This window comes from Mobula hypostoma, chromosome 1 (genome assembly GCF_963921235.1).
Source record: "Mobula hypostoma chromosome 1, sMobHyp1.1, whole genome shotgun sequence".
NCBI classification, from domain to species: domain Eukaryota; kingdom Metazoa; phylum Chordata; class Chondrichthyes; order Myliobatiformes; family Myliobatidae; genus Mobula; species Mobula hypostoma.
The window spans coordinates 46,227,793-46,246,558 of record NC_086097.1 but is presented as its reverse complement, the minus strand read 5'-3'; the positions used below and the strand labels follow the sequence as shown (position 1 = coordinate 46,246,558).

At 37.6% G+C, this 18,766-nt stretch overlaps 1 protein-coding gene across 1 annotated transcript in view; it reads left to right on the top strand.

Annotated features, from left to right (window-relative positions):
* The window catches only part of cdc42bpb (CDC42 binding protein kinase beta (DMPK-like)), a 215,867-nt gene that overhangs the window by 135,931 nt on the left and 61,170 nt on the right, over positions 1–18,766 (top strand). The window contains exons 6-12 of the mRNA XM_063047649.1: positions 5,237–5,330; positions 7,433–7,633; positions 8,819–9,067; positions 10,664–10,743; positions 13,047–13,213; positions 13,525–13,644; positions 18,232–18,365. Of these exons, the coding sequence (XP_062903719.1) occupies positions 5,237–5,330; positions 7,433–7,633; positions 8,819–9,067; positions 10,664–10,743; positions 13,047–13,213; positions 13,525–13,644; positions 18,232–18,365 (1,045 nt within the window). The remainder of the gene's footprint in view (positions 1–5,236; positions 5,331–7,432; positions 7,634–8,818; positions 9,068–10,663; positions 10,744–13,046; positions 13,214–13,524; positions 13,645–18,231; positions 18,366–18,766) is intronic.

Below are 18,766 nucleotides of genomic sequence, written 5' to 3'. Positions count from 1 at the left end.
TGTCAGTGGAGAAAGAAAATTAAATAATGCTTTATTTTTATGCAAGTCGTGTTTCTTGATACATACTGTAAATAATGACATTTCCTAGAGCACTAACATTAACTGCTTTCATGTTACTTTGTTTATTCTTGCTCTCTTTAATACATGTTTGCATCTCATGGCTTGTATGTTCCTTTCGTTATGGTTACTCTCCTTAACCTATAATTAACCTGAATTACTTAATCCCCGTGGTACCTGTGGCCTTGCTTTATCACAGATATTAACTGTGTGCTATCTATCTTTTTACCACCCTCTGAAACTTCAAATTGTCATGCTTTTTCTTTCCTATTTCTGAAGAAACATTAACTTTTTTTCTCTTTCCATGATGCTATCTGATGTTTCCACCATACTTTGTTTTATAATTATTACATTGGAAATATGATACCAGGTGCTACTATTCAATGCAAACTTGTATTGTTATTCAGAAAGTCAGAAGTTCTCTGCAGAATTTATTTCTTTTGTGAAGTTTAATTTTAGTTCCGCATTTTCAAATGAGCATGAACTTGTTTTTTTCTTCTTTAAACGATGGTAATAGTTAAATATTTCAATTGCATGAATTTGTTAAGATATATAATATATTGCCACTTTTTTTGGTAACAGCTAACTGTGGAGAAACTGCTTTAAGTTGACCTTCTGTTGTATTAATAGTGATTTGGATTTACTTTGTTCCTGCTGTCAGTTGTAAGTTAAAATTTAGTACAATGATTTTCCTCAAATATTCCATCTTCGTTGTTTCCAAATGCACAACTACATTCAGTTAATGTAATCAATACTGGTATGTTCTCTTGCAGTTTATAGCTATTATATTGATAAATGCAATTTTTAGCTCAGCCTTAACAAAATCAAAAGGACCCATTATTGTCAAAACAATGGTGATGGTAGTCATTGTCATACAGCACAGAAATAGGCCCTTCAACCCTGCTGGTCCATGCTGACCAAGATGTCTGTCTAAGCTATTTTGTTTTGCCAGTGTTTGTTCTGTAACTTCCCTAAACTTTTCCTGTTACTCTGCTTCAACACTCCCCCGGCAGCTCACTCCACATATATGCTGCCCTCCTCTCAACAAGAAGTTGCTCCTCAAATTTCTATTAAATCTTTCTCCACTTATCTTAAATCTATGGCCATTCATTCTTGATTCCCCAACCCCAGGAAAATGACTGCCCTACCAAAGTGTATACCTTGTACTTCAATGCATTAAAATTCATCAGGCATGATTTGCCAAACATTCTGTTTCTCCTTGAAACGTATAACTGTTTTCAGTGTTCACTATGCTGTCAAGTTTTGTGTCATCTGCAAATTTGAGATCGTGCCTTGTCTCAAGTTCATTAATGTATATGAACTAAAGCAGCGGTCTTGTGATGAATCCTAAAGGAACAGCGCTACATATCGTCCTGATAGCCAATCACCATGACATTCTTTTTGTATTAAACGAATTTCTTATTCATTGTCTCTCTGCCCCTTTTACAAGGCCTTTGACTCACAACTCTACACTGACCATGAACTGCCAATCCTCTCCACGTTCTATCAGCTACCCCCAGACTCTACTATTCATCTTCTCACTCGGCAATTTACAATGACCTATTAACCTGTGGACACATACCTTCTTGGGATGTGGGAAGGCTGGAGAAGCCAGAGGAAGTACATGCATTTGCAGGGAAGATGTGCAGATTCCACACAGACAGTTTTGGAGATCAGGAAAACTCACTACTTTATGCTGTGACACCACAATTATACAAGTTAGGAGCAGCAGAAGGCCACTTGGTCCCTTGAGTTTACCATTTAACAAGATTGTGTCTCAACTGTGTTCCTGGATAGATAAAGGAGAATCAGAGAATAGTCATAGTCATACTTTATTGATCCTGGGGAAATTGGTTTTCGTTACAGTTGCACTGTAAATAATAAATAGTAATAGAACCATAAATAGTTAAATAGTAATATGTAAGTTATGCCAGTAAATTATGAAATAAGTCCAGGACCAGCCTATCGACTCAGGGTGTCTGACCCTCCAAGGGAGGAGTTGTGAAGTTTGATGGCCGCAGGCAAGAATGACTTCCTATGATGCTCTGTGCTGCATCTCGGTGGAATGAGTCTCTGGCTGAATGTACTCCTGTGCCCACCCAGTACACTATGTAGTGGATGGGAGACATTGACCAAGATGGCATGCAACTTAGACAGCATCCTCTTTTCAGACACCACAGTGAGAGAGTCCAGTTCCATCCCCACATCACTGGCGGATGTTTTGTACTTGGATTTTCTGAAGGCCTTTGACAAGGTGCCGCACATGAGGCTGCTTAACAAGTTAAGAGCCCATGGTATTACAGGAATGGTACTATCATGGATAGAGCATTGACTGATCGGCAGGAGGCATAAGTCAGAACAAAGGGAGCCTTTTCTGGTTGGCTCCACTGTGGTGTTCCACGTAGATCTGTGTTGGGACCACTCCTTTTAAGTTGTATGCCAATGATTTGCATGAAGGAATGAATAGCTTTGTAGCCAAATTTGCAGACAATACGGAGGTAGGTGGAGGGGCAGGTAGTGTTGAGGAAGCAGGGAGGCTGCAGAAGGGCTTAGGCAGATTAGAAGAATGGTCAAAGAAGTGGCAGATGGAATACAGTGTTGGGAAATATATGGTCATGCACTTTGGTAGAAAAAAATAAAAGTATAGGGGTCAAAGAGACTTGGAGTCCTTGTGCAAGATTCCCTAAAGGTTAATTTGCAGGTTGAACATAGAACATAGAATAGTACAGCACAGTACAGGCCCTTTGGCCCACAATGTTGTGCCAACCCTCAAACTCTGCCTCCCATATAACCCCCCACCTTAAATTCCTCCATATACCTGTCCAGTAGTCTCTTAAACTTTACTAGTGTATCTGCCTCCACCACTGACTCAGGCAGTGCATTCCACGCACCAATACTCTCTGAGTGAAAAACCTTGAGCTAGTGATGGGGAAGGCAAATGCGATGTTAGCATTCATTTCAAAAGGACTAGAATATAAAAGCAAGGATGTCATGTTGAGGCTTATAAGGCACTGATTGGGCCTCAGTTGGAGTATTGTGAAGCAGTTTTGGGCCCCTTATCTAATAAAGGATGTGCTGACATCGAGGGTTCAAAGCAGGTTCACGAAGATGATAGTGGGATTGAAAGGCTGATCATATGAGAAGCTTTTGATGGCTCTTGGCCTGTACTCACTGGAATTCTGAAAAATGAGGGGTTGGGAACTCATTGAAGCCTCTCGAATGTTGAAAGACCTCGATAGAGTGGATGAGGTGAGGATGTTTCCTTTAGTGGGGGTGGTGGTCTAAGACCAGAGCACACAGCCTCAGAATAGAGGGACGTCCATTTACAACAGAGATGAGGGGGATTTTTTTTTTTAGCAAGAGAATGGTGAATCTGTGGAATTTGTTGCCAGAGGTGGTTGTGGAGGCCAAGTAATTGTGCAGATGTTGATAGATTCTTGATTAGTCAAGGCATGAAGGGATACAGGGAGAAGGCAGGAGATTGGGGTTGAGAGGAAAATGGATCAGTCATGATGAAATGGTGGAGCAGACTCAATGGGCCAAATGGTCTAATTCTGCTCCTATACCTTATGGTCTTGCTTTTCACCATAGACAGAGGGATTTCAACCTATTGTCTGTGCCGGCTCAGAAAGTAATCTCATCAAATCCATTCCTCCTTTTTTTACTGTAATCTATTATTTCCACACATGACCTTTAGCACCTCCCAATCATCCTTCCACCCACTTAGTGTGTTAATAATCCTCTACTCTTTTGTAAACCAGGAATCTTTCTATATTTAATCAGATATTTTACTGTTTCATGTAAAAGTAAAAAATAATGCAAAATTTTGTTCACAATTCAAAAGTGCTATTTGAAAGACTGAGCTAGTAATCTACAGCTTGTGCATTTATTAGTCGCAAAGCAATTGTAAGGCCCAGTAATCTATTGAATTGTATTTTGCTATTTAAGTATACATAACTAATTTAAATAGATTGCCTATGAAACCGTACCACCGCACATAAAATTAATTCACTACATATAAAGGGTAATGAACTATTTTAGGAGAATTTATAATGCAAACCATAAGTTTAATTAATTTAAACCATCTTCCAGGTGAAGTGATTTTTAGCTGTGCAAGGGATGCATTTTTGCAAAGCTATTCAGTTGTAATTTAGGTCTAGACTGCATCTAAGTGTATATTGCAGGGTACATATACATTATCAGAATAACTAGAATAAGAAATGCTAAAAACAGAAGACTAGGGAAATCACTTCCTTTAATTCACCTATCTTTGAGAAAGAAGGAATTATTCCCTCTGGTATCTCTTCAAACGAGTGGTGGGATGGAGGTAAGTCTCTGCCAAAGGAGTTGTAAGACACTCCTTCCCCCCCACTAACCTGCAGGTCACCCTTGGGCAAGTTGTAGCACCTACCCCCCCCAAACAAATCAGGGTCACATGAAGCCATGGGAGCAGGTGGCAGATGGTTGTAAGAGCAGCTGGTGCATATCACGTCTTGGTTATGCGACCACTGACATCAGGCAGACAATCTCAGAAGAGTACTGATAATGGCTGGGTCACCGTCCTTGTAAAGACACTGCCCAGAAAAAGGCAAAGGCAAACCACTTCTGTAGAATCTGCTGAGAACAATCATGGTCATAGATCTTGATTGTCCACATCATACTACATGGCACATGATGATGATTATCTCTTCAAAACAGAATGGAAAAGAAATATGAATAATAGGCTTAAATGATTGCAAGCTTCCATTTTACAGCTGTCTGGATAGTTGAAGTTTCCCTTACAGAATTTACAGATTGCTACTCAAAAATTGGAGATACAAAATAGCATTCACTCTCGGAATTGATTTGGGAGGATAAAAGTGAATAAATGAGAAACTTCTTAAACCCCAGTTTGTTAAACATATAGATGACACAGAATTACAGTACTGTTTTCTAGGATTGTCAAACCTCATAATACAGGAGTCTCCTGTAATACTACATTGTTCTTTTTTGTCAGCTATATTCTTCACTTGCTATTGTGAAACAAAATACATTTTTATCTGTTTAAATGAAATGTTTTTACTAATGCAGGTAAGTAGGACAAAATTGATATTTTGGGTGAAATCAGTGAAAATATTATTTGGTGTATGAATGCCTTCTTCCAAAAGGATTTTTGGTTAACATTTGCGTTTTTGTTTAGGGATATAAAGCCTGACAATGTTTTACTGGACATGAATGGACATATACGCCTTGCCGACTTTGGTTCCTGCCTGAAGTTGATGAATGATGGCACTGTGAGTACTGTTTCTTATAAGAGCTGCATAAGAATGATTTTCATTGTATATATTCAAACTATTCAGGAAATAGTTCCATTATGTTCAGAATATTCAATGTTTTATACCATATCATCTTCTGAAGGAAAGTATAAACAAAACAAGAAGTTGTCTGGTAAATTCCTCGTATTTTTACATCACGTTTGTGTATTTCTTGTAGTCTGCAGTTAGAAGCACAATATCTAACATTTTGTTCCATCTTATTGTAAACAAGACTTCCTACTGCTAATGTCTACCGCACAACAACATTAAGAAGCTTCCAAAATCTTATTTAATTCAAAGTTTTTCTAATCTGATGAAAATCAGCGACTTTAGAGAAAACTGAGCTGATGGAAATTTTGATAAGCATGGAATGAAGAGAAGGAATGTGAGGAATTCTGTAACAATGCTTTAAGTTTTAAATAAAACTTTAAATTGTGCTAAATTAATGCTCATGGGATTAAAAGTATTAAATTGGCATAGGCTGTTTAACATGAGAAGAGGCTGGGAAAGTGGAGTTACTTTTGGTTGTAGGGTATGGGATAGATCAGTACTTGAGTGTTGACTCATCACAATCTATTTGAGTGGCATATAAGGCAACTGACTGTGGTTTGTTCAAATTTGCTGAAAGGACAAAACTATAAGGTAAATATAATTGTGCCGAGAACACAGAGTTGGAAAAGATGGTTAAAATGAAAACAGAATTCTGGAAATGTCCAAATGATCAGGCAGCATGGCATAAGCAAAACAATTAATGTTTCCGTTCAATGACAGTTCATCAAAAAATCTTGATGAAAGGCCTGGAACCTAAAATAAAAGCACTTGTAGTCTGATCTGTTAAAAATGCTACCAGCATTTTCTGTTTATCTTTGGTTTTAACTTACTAGTATCCACACAGTTTTGCTTTTGCAAGGCATTATAAACAGTTATGTTACAGATAACTGTGGAGAAAAGGGAAATTATTTGCTTTGGAACAAAAATGGGAAAAAAAAAGCTGAAATTGTTTTAAAAAGCAAAAAGTGGGAGAATAGTTGGCTTTAAGAGATACATTGATGACTTTATCTAAATTGAAGCATGCAGTTGGAAAAGCAATAGTTTTTTGGCCTTTATTAAAAAAAGGTTTGAAGATGTGTAAGTAAAACTTAATACAATCATGTAAGGCCAGGGTGAAGATGCACATTGAGATTATTACTTGAGGAAGGGTATATTTGTCTTTGAGACAATGCAACAGTGGTCCTTTTCGGTAATTACTGTAATAAGCATTGTTCTATAAAGTGAGGTTGAATTATTAAGGCTACAGTTTAGAGTTGAGAGTGCATCTTATGCCTTGCAACATTATTAAGGGGCTTGGCAGAGGAGATGAGGGAGAATTTTTCCATAGTTATGGTGTCTAGAGTAAGAGATCTGTCTCAGAATAATGAAATTATCCACTTAAAATTAAGATGAGAAAAAGTTTAATAAAGGGTGTGAGTTTTTAGAATTTTGTACCTTGAGAGTTACAGATGCTCCTTTTAATTAAACATATTCAAGAGAGAATTCAAAATACACTTGAATAATAAGAAAATTGAAGGATTTGAGAATAATGTGGAAAAGTAGGTGATGTTAATGGTTGGCCATTATCTTAATAAATAATGGAGCAGGCTTAAATGGCTCAGGGCTTAACCCTCCTACTTATATTCTTATTTCAGTAATTGCGCAACATTTTGGCTGTGGCAGTCAAAATTTAAAGCATTCAATTAATATTTTCTAAGAGTCTTTATACAATCGTTTTCTTTCCATAGGATATCTGAACATGAATCTTTAAACCATAAATCAACCTGACTTTTTGGACACATTTTATTGCATGTAAACACAAGGAATTCTACAGATGCTGGAAATTCAAGCAACACATATCAAAGTTGCTGGTGAACGCAGCAGGCCAGGCAGCATCTCTAGGAAGAGGTACAGTCGACGTTTTGGGCCGAGACCCTTCGTCAGGCCTGCTGCATTCACCAGCAACTTTGATGTGTGTTGCTTTTATTGCATGTATTTTTTTTATCAGAGTAAAGCATACCCAAGTAATGTGTTTCCACAATTGTTCTCAGGTACAATCTTCTGTAGCAGTTGGTACTCCTGACTACATCTCTCCAGAAATCCTGCAAGCAATGGAGGATGGAATGGGAAAGTATGGACCAGAATGTGATTGGTGGTCTCTTGGTGTATGCATGTATGAAATGCTTGTTGGAGAAACACCATTTTATGCTGAGTCATTGGTGGAAACGTATGGGAAAATTATGAATCACCAAGTAAGGCCCACTTTTTTTTAGATTGACATTTTAAACAAATAGTGTGATAATTAAACACTATAGTGAAATACAGCAGTGTACTTCTTTGTAGAAGAATAGCAGTATTGCAGAAGAATATAGCAAACTGTTTAAATGGTTACCTTGTGTTTTAATTTCAATTTTGGTAAAGCTCTTTTTACTTTTACAAGCACGGTTTTTGAGCTTGCCCTATTGCAATCTGTGTTAATAATAATGAAGTTCAAAGTACATATATTTCACCAGTTACAACCGAGATTAATCAATGAAAAACAGCACCAACAGGGCGGACAACCAGAGTTTCAAAAGACAAAAAACTGTGCAAATACAAAAAATAAAGAAATAATAATTATTATAAATAAGTAAGCAATAAATATCAAGAACATGAGAAGAAACCCTTGAAAGTGAGCCCAAGGTTTTGTGGAAACAGTTCGATGATGGGGCAAATGAAGTTGAGTGAAGTTTTCTCCTCTGGTTCAACAGCCTGATGACTGAGGGGTAATAACTGTTCCTGAACCTGGTGGTGAGAGTCCTGAGGCTGCTGTACTTTCTTCCTGATGGCAGCAGTGAGAAGAGAGTGTGACCTGGGTGGTGGGGGTTGCTATTGATGAATGCTGCTTTCCTGTGACAACACGCCATGTAGATGTCCTCAAAGGTGGGAAGGGTTTTACTTGTGACGGGCTGGGCCACATCCACTACTTTTTGTAGGATTTTTTATTCAAGGGCATTGGTATTTTCAACCAGGCTGTGATGTAGCCAGTCAGCATACTGTCCCTCACATCAATAGAAATTTGTAGAAGTTTTGGATGTCATGCCAAATCTTTGTAAACCTTCTAAGGAAGAAGAGGCGCTGCTATGCTTTCTTCGTAATTGCACATAAATGCTGGACCTAAGACAGATACTCTGAAATAACATCTAGGAATTTAAAGTTGCCGACCTTTTCCACCTCTGATCCCCTGATGAGGACTGGCTCATGGACCTGTATATAATTAAATTTATGATAAAAATGAAATCAAAATATTTAATGGAAGTGTTGAATTTTGTGTCTTTTAATTTCAGGATATCCCTTTTTTAAAAATTCAACTATTGTTTCCTTTATACAGAAATGGCGTTCTTGTTCTGCATGCATAGTGTAATACAATAGCATTCTGACTATATTTTGTTTGACAGGAACGATTCCAATTTCCATCTCATCTCACCGATGTATCTGATGAAGCCAAGGATTTGATACAGCGGTTGATCTGTAGTAGAGAACATCGACTTGGAAAAAATGGAATGGAAGATTTCAAAAAACATTCATTTTTCAAAGGGATCGATTGGGACAATATTAGAAATATAGAAGCACCTTATATTCCTGAAGTCAGCAGCCCAACAGACACTTCAAATTTTGATGTAGATGATGACGTACTCAAAAATCCAGTTAGTATTTCAGTTTTTGTGTAATTTTTGATGTACACCAGCCAATGACAGGATTTGTCTATAGATGAATTTTACATCTGGTTCTTTCTAGTACTTGTTATTTTGTGGAACTCAGGGTTATGGAATTTCTGACCTATGTAAGATTAGGACTTATTCTTGAGAGTAGAAAGTACAATCAAGATTACGTGATCTAAATGGTAGTTAATTTTCCATTGCCAGAGACCTAATTTTAGTCACTGTTCATGAGGTAATATGGCAATCTGCCCTCATTCCTTCATCAAATCCCTTGAAAACAAGTTACCTTAAAATTCTTAGAATCAAGGCTTCTTAAACTTCCCAGCAGGGTGACAGTTACTGATAATAAACCTGTCATGGAAGTAAATAAATTAGCTGGATCTTGTAGTCCTAATTGTCTTGGGTGGCATTAGTTTGAATTTGTTTTATGTAAGGAGATGCGGGTTCAAATAGACAAAAGTAAAAGCTGAGACTTTACGTAGAATAGCCAATGCTTGGAGCGGCTATTGTTTCACAGAACAATTATATTCTGGAGTATGAGGAAAAAGAAGGGGCCATAACTTACTGGACACATGAATAGAGTCATAGAGAAAGGGAGCACCAGTATAGGCCCTTCAGTCCATCAGCTCTGCACTAACCATCAAAGTGCATATGCTATACTAATCCTACATTAGTCAGTTTCCATTCTCCCCACATTCTCAACTACCCTCAGATTCTATCACTCCCCTACATACATTCTTGGATAACTTCCAGTGGCCAATTAACTTATAAACAGTCACAACTTTGGAATGTGGAAAGAAATCTCAGCACTAGGAAGAAACCAAAGTGGTCACAGGGAAAACTCTAGGTAGACAGAACCCCAAATTAGAATTGATCCCAGATCTTTGGGGTTTATGAGATCGTGGTCACTACATGCTGTACCGCTGTGCAACTTGTGTACAAATGTTTTGCCACCGTGCTGACATTGTGCCCAATGCAGAGAGACTGATCAGACATAATTTAGTGAATTGATCATTACTCCTGGCCAGAACAAGTTCAATTTTACATGATTTGCCTCATTCTTCTGGACTGATGGTTAAAATTTATAAACACGAGATTCTACGGATGCTGGAAATCCAGAGCAATACACAAAATGCTGGAGGGACATCCACAGAGTGGAATAAATAGTTGATGTTTCGGGCTGAGGCCCTTTATCAGGACTGGAAAGGAAGGGGGAAGAACCCAGGAAAGAAGGGGGAGGGGGGTGGGGAGGAAGGAGTAGCTGCGAGTTAGATGTTGGTTTTCCTTAATTTGAAAAAAAATTTAAGCTGTGTCAAACATAGACGTGGAGAGGTTTAACCAAACATCTGTTTATTAGCATTTTGCTTAATTATTGCTTTCCCAATATAGTAGGACTGATCTGTGCCTGAAATAATGCCTTTCAACAATAATGCTATTATCTTAACAGGATTTATGAAGCAAAGCTCAATTATTTGTCAAATTTTATCTCTACATTTAATTAATTGAAATTAAGTTATTATTCTGATAATGGATTAAATGTAAACTTCTATTTGTGCTGATAAATGCTTTCTGTTGTTCTAGGAACTGGTGCCTCCAGCCAGTCACACTGCTTTTTCTGGACTGCACCTGCCTTTTGTAGGCTTCACATTTACCACCACCAGGTAGAACATCTTTGTAAATATTTTGTATGTTGTTTGTTTGTGCTTTAATTAACCATCCACTATTGCTAATGATGGATGAAACTGACTTTAGTGACATAACAACATATTTTGCTTTTTCCAAAACATTTAAGTAACTTGTACGTTTAGATTTATTCAGACATGTACGTCAAAACATACAGTGAAATGTGTCATTTGCATTCAACCAATACACCCAAGATGAGTTGAGGGAGCCTGCAATATTTGAACCTAATCTTTGCTGTATAGTCTACTTAGAAGGTTTAAGTAATACTTGATATTAATATGGTTTGTTTAAAATTTTGTATCAAGTGATTTGTGGCTTTATCTCCCATTTTGTATTAGAAAGGAAGTGGCTTTTACCTTGGTTAGAATTCAAGTTCCTAGTTCTTAACAGTATCTCATTCAAGTGGCTCTAATTCAAATCTGAGAGCTTGACAAAGGTGGTGAGAGTTAAATACTGACCAGGAACAGACCGCACTACCTCAACGGCTTAATTTGCCATTGTGTAAAGTGAAGGTTCATCATGTATTTGTATCTACTCCACAAATCCCTTGATTTGTTTAGTTCTAAAAATCCTTTGCCTATAGCCTTCAGTGTATTCATTACTGAATATCCACAGCCTTCTAGAGTAAGGAGTTCATCTGTTTTAAAGTTTACTTAAAAACAACATGCTAGAATTATACAAGTTCCTGAACTTGTGATGGGTTGATCTTTCAGTTGGATGGGTTTTCATGTTTATTGGTCTGGACTTTAGTTTGATTTCTCCCTTTTTAGAAACTGCATTACCCTCTGAGAACTTCCAGTCTTCTGCATGTCTTTCGCACGTCTTTTTCACTTCCAGTATCTGCAGTATTTTGCCTACAGTGAATGTATGAAACAGGAACAATAATCTGCCCTACGTATCTACTGTGTCACACAATAGGTTCAACCAGTTGTGGCCTCAACAGAATTTCCTCTGCTCTTCTTTGACTGTTATGTTCTATGTCTCCACCTTGAATTTATTCAAAGATTTTGTTTCTGCAGCTCTCTGAAGTAGAGGTCCAAAGAATCAGAGCCCTCTAAGAGAGTAAATTCTTCCTCATCTGGCTTAAATAGCCTACCTCTTGTTTTGAAATTCCTGCACCCTGGGTCTGGATACCCCCAATAGGGGAAACATCCTCTCAGCAACCACCTCAGAATTTTATATGCTTCAATGAGAACAACTCTTACTTTTCTAGGCTGCAATAAGTATAGGCTCAATCTCTCATCAAACCTCATGTCTTATACTAACATTCCTCAAGCTTTCCTAATCACTTGCTGCACTCCCTGACAAACGTTTCTGCTTCATGCACTTGGATTCCTAAATTTTCTGCATGTCAACATTTTGTAATCTCTCTATGTTTAATGAAGAATTTTTTAAAATTCTTCCTTCCAGCCTTACAAATTCACATCATAATCCCATCTGCCAATTTCTTCCCATTTGCTTAACCTATTTCTATCCATTTTGAGGCTGTTTGTGATTGTGGTAGGGATTTCAGTGAAGTTCAGGAACCTGTTTAATTGTTCCCCTGCCTCAGATAATATCAGTTACAGTACCCCACTGAAATCCTAGCTATGGTCAAGTTGGTGAGTACAGGATTAAACTCGGATTTTCCTGGTATTCTGACTTAGCTCAGGCGCTATATAACTGTTTTCGCAATTAATAACTTCACAACAGAACAATGACATGGTCTTGAATCTGTTACCTTGCTTAAGTCATCAGATTTGAAATTATCGTTTCAGCCATTAATCTGTATAGCATGTCATCAGACACATACTATTGCTTATTTTCTAGTGAGGCATTATAATGTCAGCCTTGGCAGTGTGGTGGCATTATTGCTCTGAGTGAGAAACCTATCCAGAGATTTGCTTTATTAACCCAGACTGATAAAGCATTGCACCACTGAGAGAATATTTTACTACACAACATGCTGCTCCTTCAGTGACTCTCTTTTCTGGCTCCTCAAGTACATGGGAAAGTTCCAGTGCAGCTATTTAAAGAAAATGGGAATTCTCCTAATAATGTGGTTTGCACATCCCTCAAAACAACCTCTCTGTAAAAGATAACTGATCACATGCCATTTTATGGGATTTTGTATGCATAACAGCAGTCATCTTAAAAGATAGTGACTTCTGGTGTATGGTAAAAGCAAAGAAAAAAGCCCAATGCAAAGTGTATCTTTCTGATGACTTCCAATGAATAGCAAATTAAAGTTCCATTGAGTTGTCTAATTCTTGGAATATATAAATAATGTTTGCTGTTTCAGTCCTTTGTCAGATAGAACTTCTTTGAAAAAAGGCATGCGGTCAGAATCGATTGACGAAGATGCAGATGTACGGATAGATTTGGAAAACAGTTTACAAATTGAGGCTTATGAGAGGCGAATCCACAGGCTTGAACAAGAAAAACTGGAACTATCTAGGAAACTGCAAGGTAACCCTGAAATTTAAATTGTATTTAAAACATGAAAGCTCAAAGCAAACCAATCAGCATCTGTGGGGGAAAAAAAAGAAATGTTTTGGATAGGTATATATTGTCAGCACTGAAACTTAAACTTCAAATATAAAGCAAAGATTAGATTTCATTTCAAAAGGAGAGTGCTTGTCCTAGAAGATAAATTTTTATTGATATTGATGTTTATTTACAGCATTTTATATTTCTTCTTAAATGTCGTAATTAGATTGTTGATTTGCAATGTTCACTCCATGTACTTGCTGATTAAATTTCATGTCTTGGGCCCTTAGAGACTACACAAGGGTTACAGTCACTTAATAGTTCAACACGTGGAATGGGTACCATCAGCAGAGATAAAGAAATTAAGAAGTTGAATGAAGAAATGGAAAATCTAAGAAAGCAGTTAGCAGGTATATTTTTATTTGTTGATATTTTACATTTTGAAAATCATACCAGAGCTTCTTGATAGATCTATTTGTTCTGCTAGTTCTGTTTGTTAGGAACCGAGTAACCATACACATAATATGGATGGGTGAAAGAGCACATTAGAGGTTAAGAATCCTTCAGCGAGCAACTCACCACCTAAATCCCCAAAGCCTGGTCATCATTTACAAAGCTCAAGTCAGGAGTGTAATGGAATACTTTGATTTGCCGGTATTAGTGCTGCTTCAACATTTTAAGAAGCTCAGCTCCATACAGGACAGAGCAACTTGCTTGATAGGCACTCTATATATAACTGCTGACTCCATCACTGATGCACAGTAGCAGCAGTTTTGTACCATTTGCAGGGTGAAAATCGCCAATACCCCATAGACAGTACCTTCCAAACCTGTGACCTTTGTCAGCTAGACAGACAAAGGCAGCAAAGCATGGCAAATACTGCTACCTAGACATTGCCCTTCAAGCCCCACACCATCCTGACTATATCACTGTCCTTCACCATTGCTCCGTCAGCATCCTGGAACTCTCTCCCTAACCACTCTCCCTGTACCTCCAGGACAGTAGTGGTTCAAGACAGTAGCTCACCACCACCTTCTCAGGGGCAACTAGGTATGGGCAATTAAATGCTGGCTCAGCCTGCGAATGTGGCAAAGGCTACAAAAAGTGATGGATGCTCCCCACCACTAAAAGCAGCATCCATCATCAAAGATGCCCACCATCCAGGCCATTCCCTCTTTTCACTACTACCATCTGGCAGGAGGCGCAGAGACCTTGGGTTCCACACCATCAGATTCTGGAACAGTTATTACCCTACAACCATCAAGTTCCTGAACCGGCATGGATAATTTAATTCATTGCTACTCTGAGCTGATTCTACAAGCTCCAGACTCTTGGCAACTTGATATTCCCAATATCATTTTCAATTGTTGTCTTTTTCACATTGGTTGTCTATCAGTCTTTGTCAATATATAGTTTTTTTTTGTAAAACTAATTTATTTTTTCCTGTAAATGCTTGCAAGAAAATGAAGCTGTTTTAATTTCAAGTCATCCTCAGTGTGATTTTTCACCACAGCTGTTAAGTTTCCTTGACAGTGTTACTTCCCTCCTGATCTTAGCTGCACTAATAAATCACCTACCATTGTTTTAACCATCTTAAAGCCTTCAGTAAAGCACAGTACACATATTAATGATTTGGTGTAATTTCACCTTTCCCTTGAGTTGCTAATTTTCATTGAGCACTCTTGAATCCAGTCAGCATGCCTTGCCAATTTTTTTTGGTGATTTGGAATATCTTTTCATTCAGAGAAAATTAAAGAACACTTATTTCTAATGGCCTTATGATTTTTTCCAATTGTTTGCACACTGTTCAAGTAATTCATCATTAATTCCCAGATTCTGCCAACAGCATTCCCATCAGTGCCATGTTCATTATAAGACCATAAGATACAAGAGCAGAATTGGGCCATTTTCCCTGTTGAGTCTGATCCAATTTTCTTCTCCTGCCTTCTCCCCGTATCCCTTCATGCCCTGACCAATCAAGAATCTATCAACGTCTACCTTTAATATGCATATAGACTTGGCCTCCACAGCTGCCTGTGGCAAAGAATTATACAGATTCACCACTCTCTGGCTAAAGAAATTTTTCCTCATCTCCATTCAAAAAGGACACCCCTCCATTCTGAGGCTGGTCTTAGACTCTCCCACCATAGGAATCATTGACTTTGCTTTTAAAAGCTTCTGAGCTGTTCTCAGTGGATTACACTGTGACTCATTTTACATTAATTCTTAGCTTCCTGTTTTTTTTGACTGTCCAGTTTTATATCACTGACTCCAAGTTGCCTGTCAATCTTACTAAATCTTAGTTGTAAAGCAGAATGGCTAACTTAACTTCAATATGGTTGTTTTTGCATGTAATCTTTACATTAGTCCAATAGCTGAGTGATTGTATTTTGATCATCTCCACAGCTTATCCTCACAGTAGATTTTGGATTTATGATCTCATTCACTTCATCAGCTTCAGGTCACAATTCAATCCTGGGCATGTTTCTGAACTAGTGCATTTCTAATCATCAACACTTCTAATCCTCATTATATAGAAAATTTCATTTAGAAAAAAATCTTGAATCAGATTAGATTAGTTGTGATCAGAAAGATTGAGTTTTAGAATTTACTTTACAATGCGAAGTCATTTTGGCTCACTGGTCTCTGCTGGCTCTTTAATAGTGCCATCCAAAAGAGCTCCACTTTCTATCCCCACAGACCTAAAAGGTAGTGCTTTTCACATATGCATCCAGTTAACTTTTGAAAGACACAATTTCAGGTAGTACTTTTGCTCTATTTCTGAATTGCCATTATGGACAGAGACTAATTTCCAGGATAGGAAACCTGCAATCATAAGTAATGAGAGTCAATGTTTCATCAGAACTGGGAAAGAGAGAAAAGGAGCTCATTAACCTGCATTGAGGATGGGTGAGGGGTGACATCCCTTAAACAAACTAGGACAAACGAGACAAAATCTGGAAACCAAGCAACACACACAAAATGCTGGAGGAACTCAGCAGGCCAGGCAGCATCTATGGAAAAAGTACAGTCGATGTTTCAGGCTGAAACCCTTCAGCAGGACTAGAGAAAAACAGATGAGAAGATTTAAAAGATGGGGAGAGAGAAACACAAGGTGATAGATGAAATGTGGGAGGAGGAGGGATGAAGTAATGAGCTTGGAAAGTTGATTGGTGAAAGAGGTATAGGGCTGGAGAAGGGTGAGTCTTCATAGGAAAGGACGGACGGCCATGGCAGAACGAGAAGTGGGGAGGAGCACCAGAAGGAGGCAATGGGCAGGCAAGGAAATAAGGTGAGAGGGGGAAAAGGGGATGGGGAATGGTGAAGGGGTGAGGGGCATTACTGGAAGTTCGAGAAATTGATGTTCATGCCATCAGGTTGGAGGCTACCCAGATGGAATATAAGATGTTGTTCCTCCAGCATGAGTATGGCCTCATCGCAACAGTAGAGGAGGCCATGGATTGACATATCGATCAATCAATCTACTCAAAGAGTGAATTAGAGAAGTCAGAGAGTGAGAACCTAAATAGGTGATAATTGTGTCTGACAATTTCAGCTAACTTGATTTCTCTGCCTCTATCAGTTTTTTTTCTCTTTAAGTGGAAGGAAGTGCCTGTCCTGACCAGCTGCCTGACCTACTGAATTCCTTCTGTGTTTGTTGCTTTGGATATCCAGCATCTGTAGGCTTTCTTGTGTTTTTATGATTTCCAATCATTTCTGTTTTTATTTTGGATTTCCAGCTCTTGCAGTTTTTAAAAATTTTTAATTTAACTAATGAGATTAATTTAATTATCCCATATGGCTGATTTGTGTTACCCAGCATGTTAAGAATTAAGCTCATCATGGTTAAGGACTTCTCAAGCTAATTACAGTGATAAATGAAAGATGACTGCTAACTTAAATTGCTATAGAGTTTATTTTTTGTGCCTGAAATGAAATATACTCATGTTCAAGTGCAGTTGGTTAATAAATATTTGCATCTCTTGTATATACTTTCATATGTTTGTTTTGTTTACAGTTCTTTGCTAAATTTTATCTCTTAGATAAGAATTGATTTTTATTTTGGCCAAATTGCCTCTTGAGTAATTGGTAAGTTAAGTTATAGTTAACAAGAAATGATTTTACTATGGACTATGTTTAAAAGCAAACAAACAAACTGGTCATTGTGAGGAGAATACACAGCCTTGTATTTTAAATTGAATTCATGTATACTTTGGATTCATTTTGCAGTTATTGCAACTGCTGTCAATTAAAGTTTTAGAGGGAAATTCCTCTAGAAGTGGTGCAATACGATGACTGAAAGAAATTAACCATATGAAAATGAAATGAGCGTATTTCATCAATGTTTCTTATTCCTGAGCTATTATCAAGGCAATGAACTTCAGGCTTTCCTTACAGAATTATCAAATATTATATGACTTTTTTTTATCAGCTTATTCTTAGATGTAATATGAAATGTTCATTTAGAAGTGCCTAAAGATTCCAGTGCAGAAATAGACCTTTCACTCTCAACTTTTAAACTCAGCTTGCACAGATGTCTTAAAGAGCTGTGGCATGCCTTGTCCGTGACATTAAACTTTGGTGTAAAGCCATTATTTGTTAAATATACTTGTAACTTTTCACAACAGTGATTTGCATAGATTGAGGAATGTATCCAGTAATCCAGTTGATCATATCAAGTGAAAATTTAATTCCATTTAATTGTAAGCCACTTTGAGAGCATATGTTAGGGCTGGTTTGGATTTAATCATGGAAAATGATTGTGTGAATTCACATTTTTGCTGATCACTGATGTCTTAATTTGTAATCATGTGAAATCAAAATGTGACATATTCTTGAACTTCCTACATTTTTAATTTAACGGTTTCCTGAGTACATAGTAAGTAAAGTAATTTAATCATTAACAAAACTGTACTTGTTATTTCTTATGTTTATTTTATATTCTTTGACATTTGAGCTTTATGATCATTTGTAATCTTGTAATCATTTTGATTTAGAATCAGATCGGTTAGAACATCAGCTTGAAAATGCAGTGTCTCTCCGTCAAGACTTTGAGGAATCTACAAACAAAGTAAAAGCACTTGAAAAGCAGATTAGAGCACTTAAGCAAGAAAAAGAAGAAAACCACAAGGTACCCAAGTAAAATTATTTTGGCCATTGCTGTGAAAAAGTGATAGATAATGAATAGAAGACAGTATGATTGTAAAGTTTACTCACAGGGTGGAAATGGCTAATATGCGGGGGGGGGGGGTAATAATTTCAAGGTGTTTGGAGGAAGTGTAAGGGACAATATCAGAGGTTTTGTTTTTAACATAAAGTTCTGCGTGCATGGATTGCCCTGCCAGGAGTAATGTAGAGATTAGAGATACTTAAGGGACTCTTATATAGGCACGTGGATTAAAGAAAACTGGAGGGCTCTGTAGGAGGAAAGGGTCAGATTGATCTTAGAGTAGGTTAAAAGGTCAGCATAACATCATGGGCCTTAGGGCCTATACTGTGCTGTACTGCCCTATGTTTAATTAATTCACTGGG